Below are 18,437 nucleotides of genomic sequence, written 5' to 3' on the forward strand. Positions count from 1 at the left end.
ACGTGGTTTTCAGATGTTGCTGTGCTGATTTTGTGTCCTCTCCTGTGAAATTCCTGTTTAAGTCTTCTGTCCGGTTTTCTCCTTTTTGTTTGTTTTGTTAGTCTTTGTTTTTATTGGTTTGTAGGCCTCCTTTATTCGGGTTGCTAGTCGCTATCGGTGTACGGATTGCAAGTCTACTAGTTTATCAATGGTCTTTTTACTTCTGTATGGGTCTTTTGAGGAACAAAAATTTTTAGTGGTTACATAGAATTTATCATTTTATCTTTTTATGGTTTGCACTTCTTATATTTTGTTGTAGAGATCATTCTCTGGCCAGAGATCTCTGTTCTAAGTATTTTCTAGTTTTGTCTGCCATGTGTAGTTTTTTAATCGACCTTGGGTAGATTTTTCTCCCCTCTGGCTGCTTTTAACATTTTTCTTTAGCTTTTTTTTTTAAGTTGTTTTACTTTGACATATCTAGGTGGTTGTTTTGTTTTGTTTGTTTGTTTTGGTGTAATTCTGCTCGGACTTGAGCGTCTTGAATCTGTGAGTTAATATCTTTCATTACAGTGGGAAAAACTTAGAAGACAGCTGGATTCTCATATCTACTTCTGCAGTCAGTCTTTGCAATAGCATGCATCACATGGTCTCAAAAATGAAAGTGAAAAAATCCTGTCAGTATTATTATGAAAACAGTTCAGAGCCTTTGAAAGGGTCATGGGGACTCCTGGTGTCCTCAGACGTACTTTGAGAACCATCGGTGTGAGATTTTGATATTAAGGTTATAACTAGCTTCCTAGAAGATGGGAGAGCCTTTCACCATTTTTTCTGGACTTGGAAATAATTTGTGTAAAATTGGAATTATGTCTTGAATGTGCAGAATTTCTGGGCCTGGAATTTTCTTTATAGGAAGACTTTTAAAATTTTGATTCAGTTTCTTTAATGTTATACAACTATTTAGGTTTGCTATTTCTCCTTGAGACAGTTTGAGAAATTATATTTTTAAAGAATTTTTCTAGTTCATCCAAGTTTTCATATATATTGGTGTAAGTTCATTGATATCTTTTAAATACAGGCAGCATTTAAAGTTATGGTCCCCTTTTCATTCTAGATATTTTTTTGTTTTTTTTTCTTTGTCTTGATTAATTCTAGCAGAATTATATCAAATGTCAGTTTTATTCACCTTTTTGAAAAAGCAACTTTTAGGGGCGCCTGGGTGGTGCAGTTCATTAAGCGTCTGATTCTTGGTTTCGGCTCAGGTCGAGATCTCAGGGTTGTGAGATCAAGCCCCACCTTGGGCTTTGTGCTCAACACTGAGTCTGCTTGTGACTCTCTCCCTCTGTTCCTCCCCACTGCTCGTGTGCACACTCTCTTTTCCTCTCTTTCTCTAAAATAAGTAAATCTTTAAAAAAAGACTTTAAAAAGCAACTTTTAACTTTGTTGATCTTTTCTATTTTTTTAATTAGTTAATCATTGTGTTTTTGTTTATTACTTACTTCTATTTGGGTTTATTTTGTTGTGATAGTGCCTTTTTCATAGTCTGTAACTCATGAACATTTGTAAGCTCACATGTGGATTCTATTTTTGTTCCATTAATCCCAGTTTTGTTAAATATGAAATCAGTTTTTTTTCCAAACTGTGGGTGACCCATTATCGGGTGATACGATTCATCTAGTAGGTAAGGCCAGCATTTTTAAAAAACAGTAGAATAACAGAATAGAAAAATGCAGTGTTTGTTACATGTTTTATGGCTAGTACTGTAAACTGAGGTTAAACATTGTTTTGTGAAGCATTTTTAATTACATTTTTTTTAAAAAGATGTATTTATTTATTTGAGAGAGGGAGAGAGCGCACGCACAAGTGAGGGGAGGGGCAGCGGGAGAGAGAGAATCCTGAAGCAGACTCCCCACTGAGCACGGAACCTGACATAGACTCTGTCTCAGGACCCTGAGATCATGACCTAATCTGAAATCAGGGGTCAGCCACTCAAGTAACTGAGTCACCCAGGCGCCCCATATATTAGCCAAGTGTTTAAAAACAAAACAGAACAACTATCTTTATTCTAATTTTGATTTTTCTTCCATGGTCAGCGGTCCTCTTCCTAGGCCCCACACGTTTAGGACTTACGCTTTCATTGAACGTATATTTACAGTATATAGTTCTGTTTATCAATAACTGTATTTACTATGTACAGTATTAAATACTAACTATGGCATATAGTACACATTTAATACACAAACATATATTGGTATATATTTACAAGAAGGGTCAAAAATCCCTTTTCACTATTTCCTCAAAGCACCTCAGGGAAAGAAATAGGTGGTCCCTTGCTACCCTAACTACTTCATTTTCCTTGTGTCTCCCCCCGGAAGTAGGAGTGGGAGGAGGAGGCTGCCTGTGTCATTATGTGTGCGTCGGTCAAGTACAATATCCGGGGTCCTGCCCTCATCCCAAGAATGAAGACCAAGCACCGAATCTACTACATCACGCTCTTCTCCATCGTCCTGCTGGGCCTCATTGCCACCGGCATGTTCCAGTTCTGGCCCCATTCCATCGAGTCCTCCAGTGACTGGAACGTAGAGAAGCGCAGCGTCCGCGACGTGCCAGTGGTCCGGCTGCCGGCCGATAGTCCCATCCCCGAGCGCGGCGATCTCAGCTGCAGAATGCACACGTGTTTTGATGTCTACCGCTGTGGCTTCAACCCGAAGAACAAAATCAAGGTGTACATCTACTCTCTGAAAAAGTATGTGGACGACTCTGGTGTCCCGGTCAGCAACACCATCTCCCGGGAGTATAACGAACTGCTCACGGCCATCTCAGACAGCGACTACTATACCGATGACATCAACCGGGCCTGCCTGTTCGTCCCGTCCATCGACGTGCTTAACCAGAACACGCTCCGCATTAAGGAGACGGCGCAGGCGCTGGCCCAGCTCTCCAGGTATGTAGCACGTGTACAGACGGGAGCCAGGGCCTTCGGGGAGCTCAGGGGAAGGACGGGGAGAGGGAGTGCTTCTCCTCTTGAGCTGGCCTCCAGCTGCTGTCTCTTTCCTCGTGGGAGGGCATGTGTGTGAGTGACCGACTCGGAGCACCAAGCCAGTGCTGGAAGCAGCTCGCCTCTGTACTGGTGAAAAGCGGTCTGCCATCCGTGCTCTTGCTGTGGGCTCCGACTGTCTTGGAGTTAAAATCTAAGGATGGCTCATCTTTCATAGCTTTCCTTTTATATTGAAATCTCCTCCCCTCTTTATTACTTACATAGTAATACATGTTCACTGTAAAAAGTCTGAAAATACAAGTCAGCAAAAAGAAGCATGTAAGATTCGTTCCATGATTCTGCCTCGATGATGTTACTTCCCAGTCATTTTTGTATAAAAAATATACACATACGCATGTGTAAATACATTTTTGTGTGAAGCATGTGCATATGCACGTGTAACATGTATGTTTCGTCAAAAATGGAATTGTGCATTCTGTACTCTTGTGCTGCCTTTTTTCCTTAATATGTTATGAATATATTTCCAGATAATTTCATGTTCGTTTACTATATAATGTTAAGAGTTGTATAGCCTTCCATTTTACACATGTTCCATGATGTACTTTACTAGCCTTCTACATTCCTTTTTGTTTCTTTAACCAAATGGTGAACATTCAGATCGTTTTCAGGTTGTCATCATAGGCTCGCCTGTTGTGGCCTGTCTCAAAGTACACGTCCACCTGTTTTTTCTTTCGAAGAGCCAGGCTAGTGTTTGATGTACTCTTGGGATTTCACCCCTGAGAAGTGGCCCTAGTTGGGGTTGGGGATACTTGCTGCTTGTCATCCAGTAACTGGCTCTTGTTTCTGTTCCTTCGTAGTTGACATGTGAATTCTCATACGTGTTTCATTTCTTAAAAGGTGGGATCGAGGTACAAACCACCTGCTGTTCAACATGTTGCCTGGAGGCCCCCCAGATTATAACACAGCTCTGGATGTCCCCAGGGACAGGTAAGTGTATTTGGGGTTATCCCTGTGTTGGGTTTCTGAGGGTTAAGGAAATGCAAGACTCTTTCTTTCACATGAAGTCCTATTTCTAAGCCTAGTGGGACAGACTGTGTCATCAGAATTGTTTATTAAAATAAAAACATTGTCCTAGGCATTTCCCTCCTTGAGACATAGATATAGTGAGGCCGGACCTGCTTAAGTCTGTTGTGGAGAATCATCTGGAACTTAATGTTATAGCATAGCGTTTTGAAAAATGATCTTTTTTTCTCAGTCTGGGTTTTGCTCTCCTTAGTGCAGCAACCCCACCCTCAAGGCCTGGTTCATGCCTGGCTTATGTCAGCTCTGTCCGAATTTGGGAGCATTTGTGAAAAGCAGAGCCACAGCTTGCTGTGGGAAGGGGACGCGGAGGTGTGAAAGTGACACCCACAGCCTGTAATATCGGGGGAACAAGGGCACTCTGGTTCATTTACTCTCCATGGCCTCGGTCAGTGGGGTCCTTCCTTCCATCCTCCCTTCCCTCCTGGCCCCCACCCACTTCTTTCCTTTCTCTCTTCCTAATGAAACCTTTCAAACAGCATGTGTGATGTGGGGTGGTTGGGATTGCAGAGTTATGATTCTGAGTCTGCTCACTCTGTTTATCAGCCCTTTTCCATGTTGACCAAACTGCTGGGGCTAGAGTCTTCCCAGAAGGCTTGGGAATGGGGTGCCGTGAGGTTCCTCTCCTAGTACTGCGTTCAAGGCTTTGAGGAGAGCAGGCAAGTGAGACCCAACATAGGGGTTCTGGGCAGTACTCAAGGTACAGCAGTGGTGTAGGTTGACATCAGAACTCACTCATAAGTCATTTTATTACAGTTGATGTTTCACTCTTAGTATCATTGTTACTGGTTAGAGAGTAGCCTGAGGCCAGCGGTGTTCTCAGCTTGCTAAAGGCTGACACCAGCATTTATGAAAATCTGCGCTTGGTACTACTTTCCCCTGGAAGATTAAATCCAAGCCCTCTTTGTCTTAAGTGATTATGTGGGGTCAGTGTTGTGTTTCTATCTGGAAATACAATTATCACTAGAAGAGACCTACACTCCAGGCCCCCCCCCTTTGATGTAGAAATCGTTTTGGTCGATAGAGGGCAGTCAGGCCACACAAGTTCTATGGAAACCAGCTAAACACAAGGGGAGCGCTGGTTTGGCTGTCAGCCCCAGCGTTCCTGAGTGGGCTACTGTTTTATGGATTTGGTTGCTCTGGGAAAGTGAAATACTTTAGGAACAGAGAAGGGAAGAAAAAGCTGTTAGGAATGCCGTGCCTTCACCTGCTGTTCTGAGTTTCTTTTGAGAAGGGCTTATTTCTGTTTGGGACATTTCACTTTTTGCTGACATTTTGGTGTATGTATTTGCATGGGAGAAGGATTTTATTTTTATCAAGTGCATATGTTAAATGGGGTTTCATTTCTCTGCGGGAAAAGTGTCAAGTAGTCAGGAAGAAGTTTGAGTTCTTGCTAGTGCTTAGGTGTCAAGGATCAGGAAGGTTAAGTCTTTTTCCCTGTGCATGCGTTTTTGTAAGTGATATAGGCGATCCCGTAGCGAGTGCTGAATCACTGTGTCGTCCTCCTTTATCTGTGCGTGTGGGAAGTTTCGTTTTGAAACCTAGGTGGTCTCCTGGTCGGAAGGAAGAGTAGATTTTTTGTGAGTTTTTCTTATTATTTGTCGTTGTTCCTGGATTCAGAGGAGGCAAGAACCATGAGGACAGAATGGTTTTAGCAAGAGCTGAGTGTTGGATTATTTGGAAATTAGAAAGCAGGCAGGCTAGATTAGATGGCTTCAAGGGTCTGCTCAAGCCTGAGGTCATAGGTGTGATTGCTTGAGAATGATTTTACTCAGGGAAATGTAAGGACCAGGACAGAAGGAAATGTCTGCTCAGAATATATATCTTTTGTGCTGTTTTAATCTGTTTTTATTTCTCTTCCAATTTTTAAAAATCCTACACATGATATGCGTATACTTTCTTTGTACAAGATTGCAACAATGTGCAAGCATATAAAGAGTAAAATGTAAACATATGCTCCAAACCCTCCTCTGTTTTCATTCCCTTCCTGAAAGGTAATCCATGTCCTCAAATACAATGTATTTTTCTGCCTTTTTTCTATGGCTTTATACACAAACATGTATAAATTTGTGTGTGTGCATGTGTGTGTATATATGTATATATATATGTATATGTATACACACACATGCACACATATATACACACGCACACGCACACGTACACCCTTTTTAAGTGGGAGCAAATTATACCTCTTGAATGCCTTACTTTATCAATCTTTGTTTTCTCATATATGTTCTGTAATATTATTACGCTGGATTTTTATTATTGTTTTTTTGCACATATCTCTCACAGATTTCTACTTCGTGTGGGTTTTATTTAACTTGTTATGGAAAATTTCAAACCTGTATAAAAGAGGAGATTAGTATGGTGAACCCATGTCCCCCTGGGCAGCTTTGGCAGTTAGCAACTCAGGGCTGGCCTCCGTTCATTTGTGCTCCTACCCACCCCCCACCAGGTTATTTAGAAGCAAATCCCAGATGTTATATCATTACATCTGTAAATATTTCCATTTGAGTCTCTCCACGATAAGGGATTTTTAAAAAATATAACAAAGTACTATTTTCACACCTAAAAAATTAATAGGAATCTAGTATCACCATATAGCTAGCCATTGTTCAGATTTACCTGTCTCATACATATTTTTTTATAGTTTGATTCAGTAAACAAATATGGATGACTAATAGAATTGGCCATCTTTTGTTTTAGTGAAATTTGAAGCTTTGTATTTGAGGAATTTGCAGGCCTGGTTGTATGCATGGTTCAAAAGAAAGCAAAGGATGAGCTTGCAGACGAACTGTGTGTAGGCCCTGTGGACACTCAGATGGGAGGGGACTGGGAGAACATCTGGCGACAGACCCTGAGCTGGGACAGTGGAGTGCCTGAGGCTGTGCAGAGGGCTCCATGACAGAGGACATGTCCTAGCTTTAGGATGGCCTGCAATGTGCTAAACATGTTGGGGGACACTTTGAGTGACATAACACTTGAGCTGGCATAAGTCTGATCATCAGATTAATGCTTTTTTAGCCACAAGTTTTCATGCTCTTGCAGCTTTGGAACTGACCTCTGATTGGGGGATACATAATAGGAAAACAGAATGTGCTTTTCAGAAACATACTTTTTGCTCAATGCAAAACACGTGTTCTGTAGAGCAGGGGAAGCTCCCACTATTGTCTCCATTATCATGTTATGGAGTCCTTGGCAGAAGATACAGGGACTTGAAGTCTTATCAGTAGCAGGGCTGGTGTGAGGTCTCTTGACTAATTGCAGTCCTGGCTCTTGCCGAGCTCACAAGTGGAGATCTCGAGTGTGTGATCCATGATATAAGACATGCTTCAGATCTCATTCTTTTCTTCTACCAGTGTATAACCTCCATCCTGCTCTCCTGGAACAGAGTAACAGTTGGGGCCCCAGGGACAGAATTACAGTACAAGTTGGTGTGATACACACCGGCTTCCTTTCTTGCCACATGCGCATTCCCCTCTCCTCTGGGGCTGTGGGTGTAATTACCTAACCACCCACCACCCGGCCTTACCTGGATTGCCTGGTACCTGTGTATTGGATCCCTGTTTGTTTCTCTGTACAGAGGTCACGGGGTCCCCTGCAGTCTGCTTGCTGTCATGGAATCGGCCCAAATTCATGGTGGATGGATTCACTGCTGAATGCTAATCAGGAAAAATAAGACCGTATGTTGGTACTAAGGACAGTCATTAAGTTTTACAGAGTAGACTGGCAGCTGGAGAGGTTTTTAGCCTGCACATTACCTCACTAACCAATTCTTGGTTTCATAAAGCTTAAACAAACAGATTGGGATTTCCAGGGGTGGTTGGAAAATCTTTGAACTTAAACTGGTCAGGTTCGAACGGAATGTAGGTTGTCATCAGGGCAGGGAGAGGATTGGTAGCAATCAATATTGCAAAAAATGTGGCTTCTCAGTTCAGACATTTTGGCTCGGGCTGTGCCGTGCGTGGAACTGGCAAAACTCTGCCCCAGTAAGTGATTTTGATGGATTTGGGGCCCCAGGGACAGAATAACAGTAAAAGTTGGTGTGATCTACACCTGCTTCCTTTCTCTGATGAAGTGTCACTGCACTACTTGCTGGATCCAATTAAAATAGTATGTTCACAGCTTTCTAATTAAGAGGAAGAAAAGCTAGTGCATGCAAGGTGCAAGCGAGGCACTAACGGTCCAGTCCTGGATTCCCGCTTCCTGTACGCGGACTGAGTAGCTGCAATGGAGGCAAGCGCTGGTGGAGACCACCCGATTCGCATGCAGCTCTTGGACAGTGCTGGAGAGACCGGCCCGGGGTGGGCGTTGCAGAGAGGCTGGGGCATGTACAGCACCGGATGAGACACTTTGCTGACACCGCTGCTGTTTTCTGTGCCCATTGTCGCCTGAGACTCGGGCCAGAGGGTCAGAGAGCGACTGCGTCAGCCAGGCTTCCCGTGTGTAGACTGTTCCCTCTGGTGTGAGTGTTGCTGAGTGGGGTAGGACTTTGGGGAGGGGTGAATGGGATCTGAATAAGGTAGCAGAGGGGCTGTTCACAGGATGGCCTCTGGGCTGTGATGTGTTCTCAGAAGTGGAAAAGAAGGAAAGAGCACGTGGGACCCCAGAAGGCGGCTGCTAACTCGGATCGAACGCAGCTGCTGTCCAGGAGGTGTGAATGTAAAACGTTGAGCACCGTGTCTGCAGAGACAGGTGACTCAGGAAACAGGCCTTTGTTGTTGATACTGTTATTGACCCAGTTACTCCTATCCCTTCCCACAGAGCTTGTCAGAATGAAGACCTTTCTTTCTCACTGTCGGACAAAATCCTTTGTTTCAGGGCTCTATTGGCTGGTGGTGGCTTTTCTACGTGGACTTACCGGCAAGGCTATGATGTCAGCATTCCTGTCTACAGTCCGCTGTCAGCTGAGGTGGACCTTCCAGACAAAGGACCAGGGTAAGGGGCATTCAGCTCAACCCTGTGTGCTGTGAGATGCCAGTGAGGTTCCATGTGGTGGGTGTCCCAGGAGGGGCTGGGAGTCTGCCATCTTCCCCACCCCACCCCAGTCTATTTATCTTCGGTTTTCTCTGGCTCAGTGCTGTCTACCCAGCTTTCCAGATCTGGAATCCCTGTGGTGTCCTTAACTCCTTCCTCTCCCTTACTTCCTGTGTCAAAAGAGTAAGTCCTATTGATGGTCCCTCCTAAATATTTCTTAGATCTGCCTACTTCTCCATCTCCTCTGCCCCCACCCCACACCAGCTTACTGTTCTCTCTCCCTTAGATCCTGGGAATGGCCCCCTGTGTGGTTTCCTTGCCTGTAGTCTTGCTGCCCCCACAACCTGATTGTTGTTGATTTCCCATTTCCCTTCGGATGAAGCCCAAACCCCTTAAAATGTCTTTCAAGACCCTCTGGCACATGACTGCTCTTTCCATTTCTAGCTTTCCCCCTTCCCCCCTTTTAGTTTTTAGAATGAGCATTGCTTTCTCAGTGTTTTTGGGCTGCAAATACTTTCCACGGTCTGGAAGTCTTCTTCCTCATTTTCATCAGACTGATGACCTGCTTGTCCTTTAGGTTTGAACTCGAGTACCTCTCACTCTAGGGGCACTCTCCTAGGCCCGGAGTGGTTCTTCTGCTTTACGCCCCCATAGTGGCCTCCATTTCTCCTACTGTGTCAGTCACTGGGCCATGTTGTAATGACTTGCTCACAGCCTCTCTGCTTGGGATTTTGAATTTTGCGGTGAGACTGGTGCCAGGTCTGTTTTTCTGTTTTTTGTTTTTTTTTTAAAGATTTTATTTATTTGAGAGAGAGCACGAGCAGGAGTAGGGGCAGAGGGAGAGGGAGAAGCAGACTCTTCACTGAGCAGGGAACCCAACGCAGGGCTTCATCTCAGGACCCCGGGATCATGATCTGAGCTGAAGGCAGACACTTAACTGACTGAGCCCCCCAGGTGCCTCCCAGGTCTGTTCTTTTTAATTGCCATGTTCGCTGTGCCTGTCACATGATTGGTTCATACTGTTGACATGTGAGTGAACAATGAAAAGAGCTGACAGCATGGATGTGCAGGGCATTGCGTCTGGCCTTTTTTGATGTAGTCTATTTAAAATTGCGCTAATTCATGGTGAGAATCTCAATAAGCTTTAACCGAACATGGTGGTTATGATAGTATTCTTGTGTGCTGTATGCTCACGTGTGAAGGTGACTGGTTTGTGTATTGCCACACTAGAAATACCATGCAGGGTGAGATTTAGAAACCCACAGGTAGCAATTGGTCTCAGAAATGAGTCTTTTTCTTATTTTTAAGATTTTATTTATTTATTTAACAGAGTGAGAGAGTACAAGCAGGGGGAGCAGTAGAGGGAGAGGGGAGAAGCGGACTCCCTGCTGAGCAGGGAGCCCCATGCAGGGCTCGATCCCAGGACCCTGGGATCATGACCTGAGCCAAGGCAGACACTTAGCCATCTGAGCCACCCAGGAGCCCCTCAGAAATGAGTCTTAAGGAAATAGTTTGCAAAGCCTCCCAAACTTCCCCTTAGAAGCCTTTATGGATTCTTTGAGAAATAAGAGAACTCTTCCAAAGTGAAGACATTGCTTTCCTGTGTATGTGTGTCGTACTGCATAGCCTGGTGACCAAATTCTGGAACTTACTTTAGACATAGCAAATTTTATTAGATAAGGTGAGATTGAAACATTTTTCTACCGTTAGGCAAGTAGAAAGAAAGACTTAATAGTTCATGAACTTATTGCCTAGATCAACTTTCTGGATTTTTCTGTTAGTGGACTCACAGGGTTGACTTTTTGTTTTGTTATTTTGGTTTTTTTAATTGAGATATAATTCATTTACTGTAAAATTCACTCTTCTAAAGTATATACTCCAGTGGGTTTATTTATTTTTTATTTTTTAAAGATTTATTTATTTTAGGGAGAGAGAGAGAATAGCCATGTCCATGTCTTCTTTGGAGAAATGTCTGTCTGTGTCTTCTGCCCATTTCTTGACTGGATTTTTTGTTTTTTGCATGTTAAGTTTAAGTTCTTTATAGATTTTGGATACTAACCCTTTATCGGATATGTTGTTTGCAAATATCAGCCCATTCCATAGGCTGCCTTTTAGTTTTATTGATTGTTTCCTTCACTGTGCAGAAGATTTTCATCTTGATGGAGGCCCAGTAGTTCATTTTTGCTTTTGTTTCCCTTGCCTCCAACAACGTGTCCAGTAAGAAGTTGCTATGGCCAAGGTCTAAGAGGTTGCTGCCTGTGTTCTCCTCTGGGATTTTAATGGATTCCTGTCTCACGTTTAGTCTTTAATCCATTTTGAATTTATTTTTGTGTGTGGTGTAAGAAAGCAGTCCAGTTTCATTCTTCTGCATGTTGCTGTCCAGTTTTCCCAGCACCATTTGTTGAAGAGACTGTCTTTTTTTCCGTTGGATATTCTTTTCTGCTTTGTAAAGGATGAGTTGGCCATAGAGTTGTGGGTCCATTTCTGGGTTTTCTATTCTGTTCCACTGATCTGTGTGTCTGTTTTTGTGCCAGTACCCTACTGTCTTGATGACTACAGCTTTGTAATATAGCTTGAAATCCGGAATTGTTATTCCCTCCAGGTTGATTTCTTTTTCTTTTTCAGGATCGTTTTGGTAATTTGTCATCTACCCATTTTTTTTATATTGGGTTTTGTTGAATTGTAAGAATTCTTTATATATTCTAGTTACTAGACGCTTATCAGATATATGATTTGCAAAATATTTTCTCCTATCCTGTAGGTTGTGTTTTCACTCTCTTGATGGTGTCCTTTGATGCACAAAAGTTTCTCGTTTTGATGAAGTCTGATTTATGTATTTTTTCTTTGGTTGCTTATATTTTGGGTGTCATACATAAGAAACCCTTGACTAATCCAAAATCACAAATCTTAGGAGGCCATTTAAACCTGTGGTTTCTTCTCAGAATTTTATAATTTTAGCTCTTACATTTTGGTTTTTGGTCTATTTTGAGTTAATTTTTTAAAAAAGATTAATTTATTTTAGAAAGAGAGAGAGTGCCTGTGCAGGAGTCGGGGGAGGGGCAGAGGGAGAAGAGAATCTTCAGGCAGACTCCCTACTGAGCACGAAGCCGGATGTGGGGCTGGATCTCAGGACCTGTGAGATTGATCATGACCTGAGCTGAAACCAAGAGTCAGACACTTAACTGACTGAACCACTCAGGAGCCCCTATTTTGAATTAATTTTTATATGTGGTGTGAGGTAGGGAGGGGTCTAACTTCATTCTTTACTTGTGGATATCCAGTTGTTTTAGCAACACTTGTTGAAAAAACTGTTCTTTTCCCTTTGAATGATCTTGGCATTCTTGCTGAAAATCAACTGGCCGTAGATATATAGGCTTATTTCTGGACTCCCAGTTCTGTCCCATTACTCTATATGTCTGTCCTTATGCCAGTACCACACTGTCTTGATTGGTGTTATGTAGTAAGTTTTGAAATTGGTAATGTTCTTTGAAATTGGTAATAGTTCTTTTTTTTAAGGTTTTGTTTTTTTGTTTGTTTGTTTTGGTATATTCAGGGTCCCTTGCATTTTAATTACTTTTTAAATTATGCAACTTGAATCAGTACAGATAAAAAACAATTTAAACTCTCTGTGCTTATATGACTCCAAAATTAAAACAGATTTACAAATTAAATGCAAACAAATCTACAAAACTAATAATATTCTCATTTAACAATATGATAACTGAGGCTTTTTCTTTGAAACGGAATTGTGTCTTTTAAGGTGAATATAGAATTAATTATGGTTTTGGGGGTTCGGCATGCCTATGCTGGTTGCCTGTGGGGTGATGATGTACTTCTCTCCACCACTTTTTCTGTTTGAATGACGAGGAAGCTTTCTTTTAGCATATTGTGACATCATTTATCTTCATCTGGTACAGATGCATGATTCATATTTTCCCCAACATTTTATTATGAATATCTTAAAGCCAGACAGCAGTGTTTAAAAAATTTGACAGCATAGTGAATATGTGTATACCCATCACATAGGTTCTGCAATTAGCATTTTACTGTACTTGTACCAGATTTACCTTTTAAGTCTTCTTCTCTTCCCATCAGCCCACTAAATACAGACTTGGACATTGAAAACTCTGAGCAGTATTTATCATTAAATATGAACAAAAGCACGCCTGTACTAATTTTTTTTGATCATCATCTAGATGAAAATACAAAATAATTCTTACAGAGGATTTGTAGACTGGAGAAAAGGATATAGTTCAATGCGGTGGGGTTTTTTTTTAATGAAAAATTTTTTTTAAAATTTAAATTCAATTAATTAACATATGGTGTATTATTAGTTTCAGAGGTAGAGTTCAGTGGTTCAACAGTCGCATATAACACTCAGTCCTCATTACATCATGTGCCCACCTTAATACCTATCACCCAGTTACCCCATCCCCCTACCCCCTTCCCTTCCAGCAGCTCTCAGTTTGTTTCCTATAGTGAAGAGTCTCTTATGGTTTGTCTCCTTCTCTAATTTTATCTTGTTTTATTTTTCTCTCCCTTCCCCTATGCTCCTCATATGAGTGAGATCATATAATTTTCTTTCTCTGATTGACTTACTTTACTCAGTGTAATACCCTCTAGTTCCATCCATGTCATTGCAAACGGCAAGATTTCATTTTTTTTGATGGCTAAGTAATATTCTATTGTTTATATTACCACATCTTCTTATCCATTCATCTGTCGATGGACATCTGGGCTCCTTCCATAGTTTGGCTGTTGTGGACATTGCTGCTATAAACATTGGGGTGCAGGTGCCCCTTTGGATCACCACGTTTGTATCTTTGGGGTAAACACCCCGTAGTGCAATTGCTGGGTTGTAGGGTAGCTCTATTTTCAACTTTTTGAGGAGCCTACATACTGTTTTCCAGAGTGGCAGCACCAGCTTGCATTCCCAGCAACAGTGTAAGAGGGATCCCCTTTCTCCGCATCCTCACCAACATTTGTTGTTTCCTGACTTTTTAATTTTAGCTTTGATGCTGTTTTGAGACTAGATTTCTGTAAATGAGAAAGGGTGATGATCTCTGTGAGTGAGCCCAGTTGGTACCCTTTGGGGTGGTACAAGTTTCTGTCACATATCTGGGATTTTAATTTGGCATATTTACATAGCACTAGGTATGATAGATATTATAATATAATATAAATACACTATAATAGATATTATAAAACTGTAATAGTGGAGAAAAGTCTGTTGAACTTAGAAAAAAGATCTTATTTCTCTACTTGCTGCTTCTGTGAACGTTTACTTAAATTTAAATCAGTTGTGTGATTTTTGAAAGTTGTTTTTAACCTTTTACTTTTATTCCCCACCCCCGAAGTTGTTCTGGAAATTGTTTAATTCAGTTCACTGCAGTTCAGATCAAACCTTTATTAAAGGCCTATTTGGACCAAGCATAGCTAGGTTGGTGGTTCTCAACATGGGAGGGGATTGATTTGGTCTCCCCAGAGACATTTGGCAGTATACGGAGCCTTTTTTTTTTTTTTTTACTGCTGTGAGTTAGGGTGTGTGTGTGTCAGGGGTCCCTAGGACCACCTCAATTTCGATGATTGCCTAGAAGCTCAGGACTCAGCCTATAGTCACACTTATGGCTATGATTTATTATAGCAAAAGGAGACAAAGCATAGTCAGCAAAGGGAAAAGGTACAGGGGGTGAAGTCCAAGGAAACCGGGTGTAGGCATCAAAGGTCCTCTCCCGGTGGCGTCACACAGTCACACAGGACTTAATTCCCCCAGCAACGAGTGGTGACAACATGAATGAAATGTTACTTATCAGGGGACTCATTAGAGACTCTTCGACCCCAGTGTTCATTGGGAGGTAATCACATGCATAGTCTCTGCTTGGCATGTGCCAGTATTTCAGATTTCCAGAAAGAAAGCAACATAAACCATATTGTTTGTACAGATAGTTTGGGCACAGGAAGCCACTCTTACCAGTTCTGGGGAGGGTAGGAACTCCTCTGATACTGGAGTTCCCATACACAGCCAAGAGCCAGCCTTTCAAAGGAGAGCAGTCAGACCTGGTGTGTTAACTCTGTTCTGCACGGGGTGCTCTAGAGGCTGGAGGCATCTAGAGGCTGGCATCTAGAGGCTGGAGGCCAGGGGTGCCACAAAAATCTCTGCAGTGCATAATGTGCAACAGAGAATTGTGGGCTCCCCGTGGCAGCAGTGCTACGGTAGAGAAAGCCTGGGCAAGGCTGAGAGGGAGCCTGGGAGCGTCAGGGCTGTCCCTTCAGCTTGGCTGCCTCTGGGCCTTTCTTTCTTAAGACCGCTTGAACTCTATTCCCTTTATTATCTAATCTTTCTCGTATAATCTTGCTTTCTTATATTGCTTTAGGACTCTTCCTTCCCTTCAGATTTGACCTAGAGAAAATACCTACTGAAAAGAAAAGATTCAGTAAAAACAGGAGAACAAACCACCCCTGAACAGTAAAAATTATTTTCAGGCAATTTCTTTCAAAGATTTAAACTGCATCGTGGTGGTATTTTCTTGGTAACTTCATCTCCCTGGTTTTTACGTATAATTAGACTGAAATTAAGATCTCTAACTAGATCATTTAAAGTCTCCAGCTCTGAAGTGCTGCGTTCAATAACTGGACGGAGGAAGAACAGATCTGCCAGGAGGGGGAAGATGCCTGGGGCGCCGTCCTCCCTCTGCTGGCCAGTTGTGGATTTCTACAGCCCAGCTGGACCCACACTCCACTTCCCTCCAGCTTGCAGTTTGGCCCTGACGTTGTGGTGTTTCTTTTATAAAACAACACTCCCCTTTCTCGGAAAGAAAAAAAAAAGAAGAAGAAGAAGAAGAAGAAGAAGGAAAAAAAAGGCAAAGACAGACCCCAGATTCCTCACCCTTTCCAGGGACTTGGGCGGAGGCGGGGTGGGTGACCTTACGGCTGTGCTTTGGACTTGTTGCTCTTTGTGAGAGTTGCCTTTTGAGGGAATTCCCACATCTCTTGAGGGCTACACAGAGTAGTGAGAGCTTTGTTTTTATTTTTATTTTAAATCTCTCTCAATATTTTTTCAATGGGAAGCTGAGGATTGTTGCTATTGATAGCTTCTTCTCACAGCTGTGCTGGTCTCAGCTGGAATTCTTGTCACTGTCTCTCTGAAGGGAACTAAATTGGGAGTTTACCACTGTTACTATTGAGGGAGACTTCAAGTTCTCAGCATGATTTTACTTAAACTTAGGTTTCAGCGCTGCTGGGAGGAAACATGAAAGTCCTAGCTAGTAATTTTAGTCGTTACAAGTAAAACAAATCCACCTTACAATTTTGTTTGCTTAAAACTAGAATGGGCACACTCCCTCAGCCGTCTGTCAGGTCAGGGAGAACCAGCATGCAAGCAGGGGGACGTTTCTAGCCTCTTGGGCACATCTGCACATTTATGCTGAAAATGGAGTAACGGTGGAGTGAGGATCTGGTGTCGGGATCCTGGCGACTGCATATCTGAAATAGAACTTTGTTTCTCAACAGTGAAACTCAACTGGAGTCCTTCATTATTCAGAAGCTTCTTTGAGCACTGCCCACGAACAGCTGTATTTATTTCTGTATCTGTGTAGATGGATGGTCTCTGTATTATCTGTGTACATTGAAAACCATGCATTCTTATCACCATCTGCAATTCCATCCAGCACTGCAGGAGCATTCTGGTTTTCTCCCTTTGCATATTTGTAACTCCGTTCTCTGACAGTGAGAAACCTGGCTCCCATTTATCCTCAATATCTTTACTTATTTGCTCAACCCTCTTGCACGTAACCAACTGTGTTGCCCCATCACCGCCCAGATGCCCTCTTCACCCCCACTCAGACTCCCCCACATTGTGCTCCCGCTGCTGTATTCTCCCCACTTGCCCCAGCAGATACCCTCCTCAGCCTTCTCGGGGTCCAGCAAGGGGTGATGTCACCATTGCTCTCACCCTTCCCACAACCTGGCACCCTTCTCAGCCAGTCCAGGCTCTAACACTCAGTCCTGGGGTTCCCGCATGCCCTCCTAACCTCACTTGGTCTCCAGCATCCCACTGGGTTGCCATGGCTACTTTTACCCTGCCCCCAGTGCCGAAACTTTGGGTACCCTTTCAGGGCTCTCATACCCAGGCCACTTCCCAGCTCTTTCCCAAGTAGAATCCTTCACCCTAGAAAGGCTTCAACACTTGGGTGGGTCATTTCTGTCCCCACCCACACCATGTAGTACCACTCTTTTCTCTCTAGAACTCCAACATTCTGCACCTTTCTGCATGGGCACCCTCCTGGGTACTGGCATGTGTGTTCTTATTCTAGACCACGCAGAGCATCACCAGGTTTATGGTAGCAGCTGCACTTAAACAGAAGGTCCCCACATGGGCGCTTGGGGGGCGCAGTCGTTAAGCGTCTGCCTGTGGCTCAGGGCGTGATCCCAGGGTCCTGGGACCGAGCCCCACCTCTGGCTCCCTGCTCCACTGGGAGCCTGCTTCTTCCTCTCCCACTCCCCCTGCTTGTGTTCCCTCTCTCGCTGGCTGTCTCTCTCTCTCTCTGTCAAATAAATAAATAAAATCTTTAAAAAAAAAAAAAGTCCCCAGAAACATCCAGCAAATACCAGTGCTCCATGAGATCCATCGTAGAACCAGTGTCCTGGGAATTGGAAAGACCCTTAAAGGTCATTCAGCCCTAACTTGATGCATGGCTGATTTCATTATAACTTGTTACTGAGCAGTTTTCTGATTTGAAATTAAAAAAAAAAACAAAAAAAAAACCCAGTCTCTTCCATTTCCAAAAAGCTTTCATTGTTAATGTGGTTTTAAACCCTGCTTGTCTTGTGAGTTTGCCTGTCAGTCTTTCTCTTGTTTAAACAGACAAGTTTGATTACAGAAATACTTTGAAGGGAGATGGCGTTCACTTCGAGGGGATCTGCAAGGGTGCTTAGGTGTGATCTTTCCATCGCCAAGTCGTCCCTCTGTAAAGTAATGCTTTTTTTACCAAAGAAAAATTATTGAGGCTCAGGGCTGGGAACAGAATCCAAGAGTCTATTTCAGTGTCTAGAAGGACTACTTTTAGCTATAAATATTCAGCATATTGTTCAGTAAATTGTAACTTAGGAGGAAATGGCCCAGGATGAGAGGAACCAGTCTGTACAGCTGTTCCAAACTGACTCCCCGATGGGTTGCTATTCGATGTGTTTCTTCTCTCCACTTACCTTTACCCTGTGGTCTGGGTCTGAATGACCGTCAGGGGCCGCTCTATCAAATAGACCTTTTCGGCACTGAGAGAACCTCTGTATTTCTGCTGCGAGGTATCCACTAGCCACATGTGGCCATTGAGAATTTGAAATGTGGCTGGTGTGACAGAGGAACTGAATTTTAGGTTTAATTTCAATGGCCTCCTGTGGCTACTTGCTG

At 42.9% G+C, this 18,437-nt stretch overlaps 2 protein-coding genes across 2 annotated transcripts in view; both read left to right on the forward strand.

Annotated features, from left to right (window-relative positions):
• The window catches only part of ACCS (1-aminocyclopropane-1-carboxylate synthase homolog (inactive)), a 30,904-nt gene extending 28,466 nt beyond the window's left edge, over nt 1–2,438 (forward strand). Inside the window, exon 16 of the transcript XR_015721424.1 lies at nt 2,355–2,438. The gene's annotated coding sequence lies outside the window, so the exon portion shown is untranslated. The remainder of the gene's footprint in view (nt 1–2,354) is intronic.
• EXT2 (exostosin glycosyltransferase 2) overlaps nt 2,385–18,437 on the forward strand; it is a 127,067-nt gene continuing 111,014 nt past the window's right edge. The window contains exons 1-3 of the mRNA XM_045808771.2: nt 2,385–2,920; nt 3,872–3,961; nt 8,876–8,992. Of these exons, the coding sequence (XP_045664727.2) occupies nt 2,385–2,920; nt 3,872–3,961; nt 8,876–8,992 (743 nt within the window). The remainder of the gene's footprint in view (nt 2,921–3,871; nt 3,962–8,875; nt 8,993–18,437) is intronic.

This window comes from Ursus americanus, chromosome 24 (assembly GCF_024610735.1).
Source record: "Ursus americanus isolate L20-20 chromosome 24, mUrsAme1.1.p, whole genome shotgun sequence".
NCBI classification, from domain to species: Eukaryota; Metazoa; Chordata; class Mammalia; order Carnivora; family Ursidae; genus Ursus; species Ursus americanus.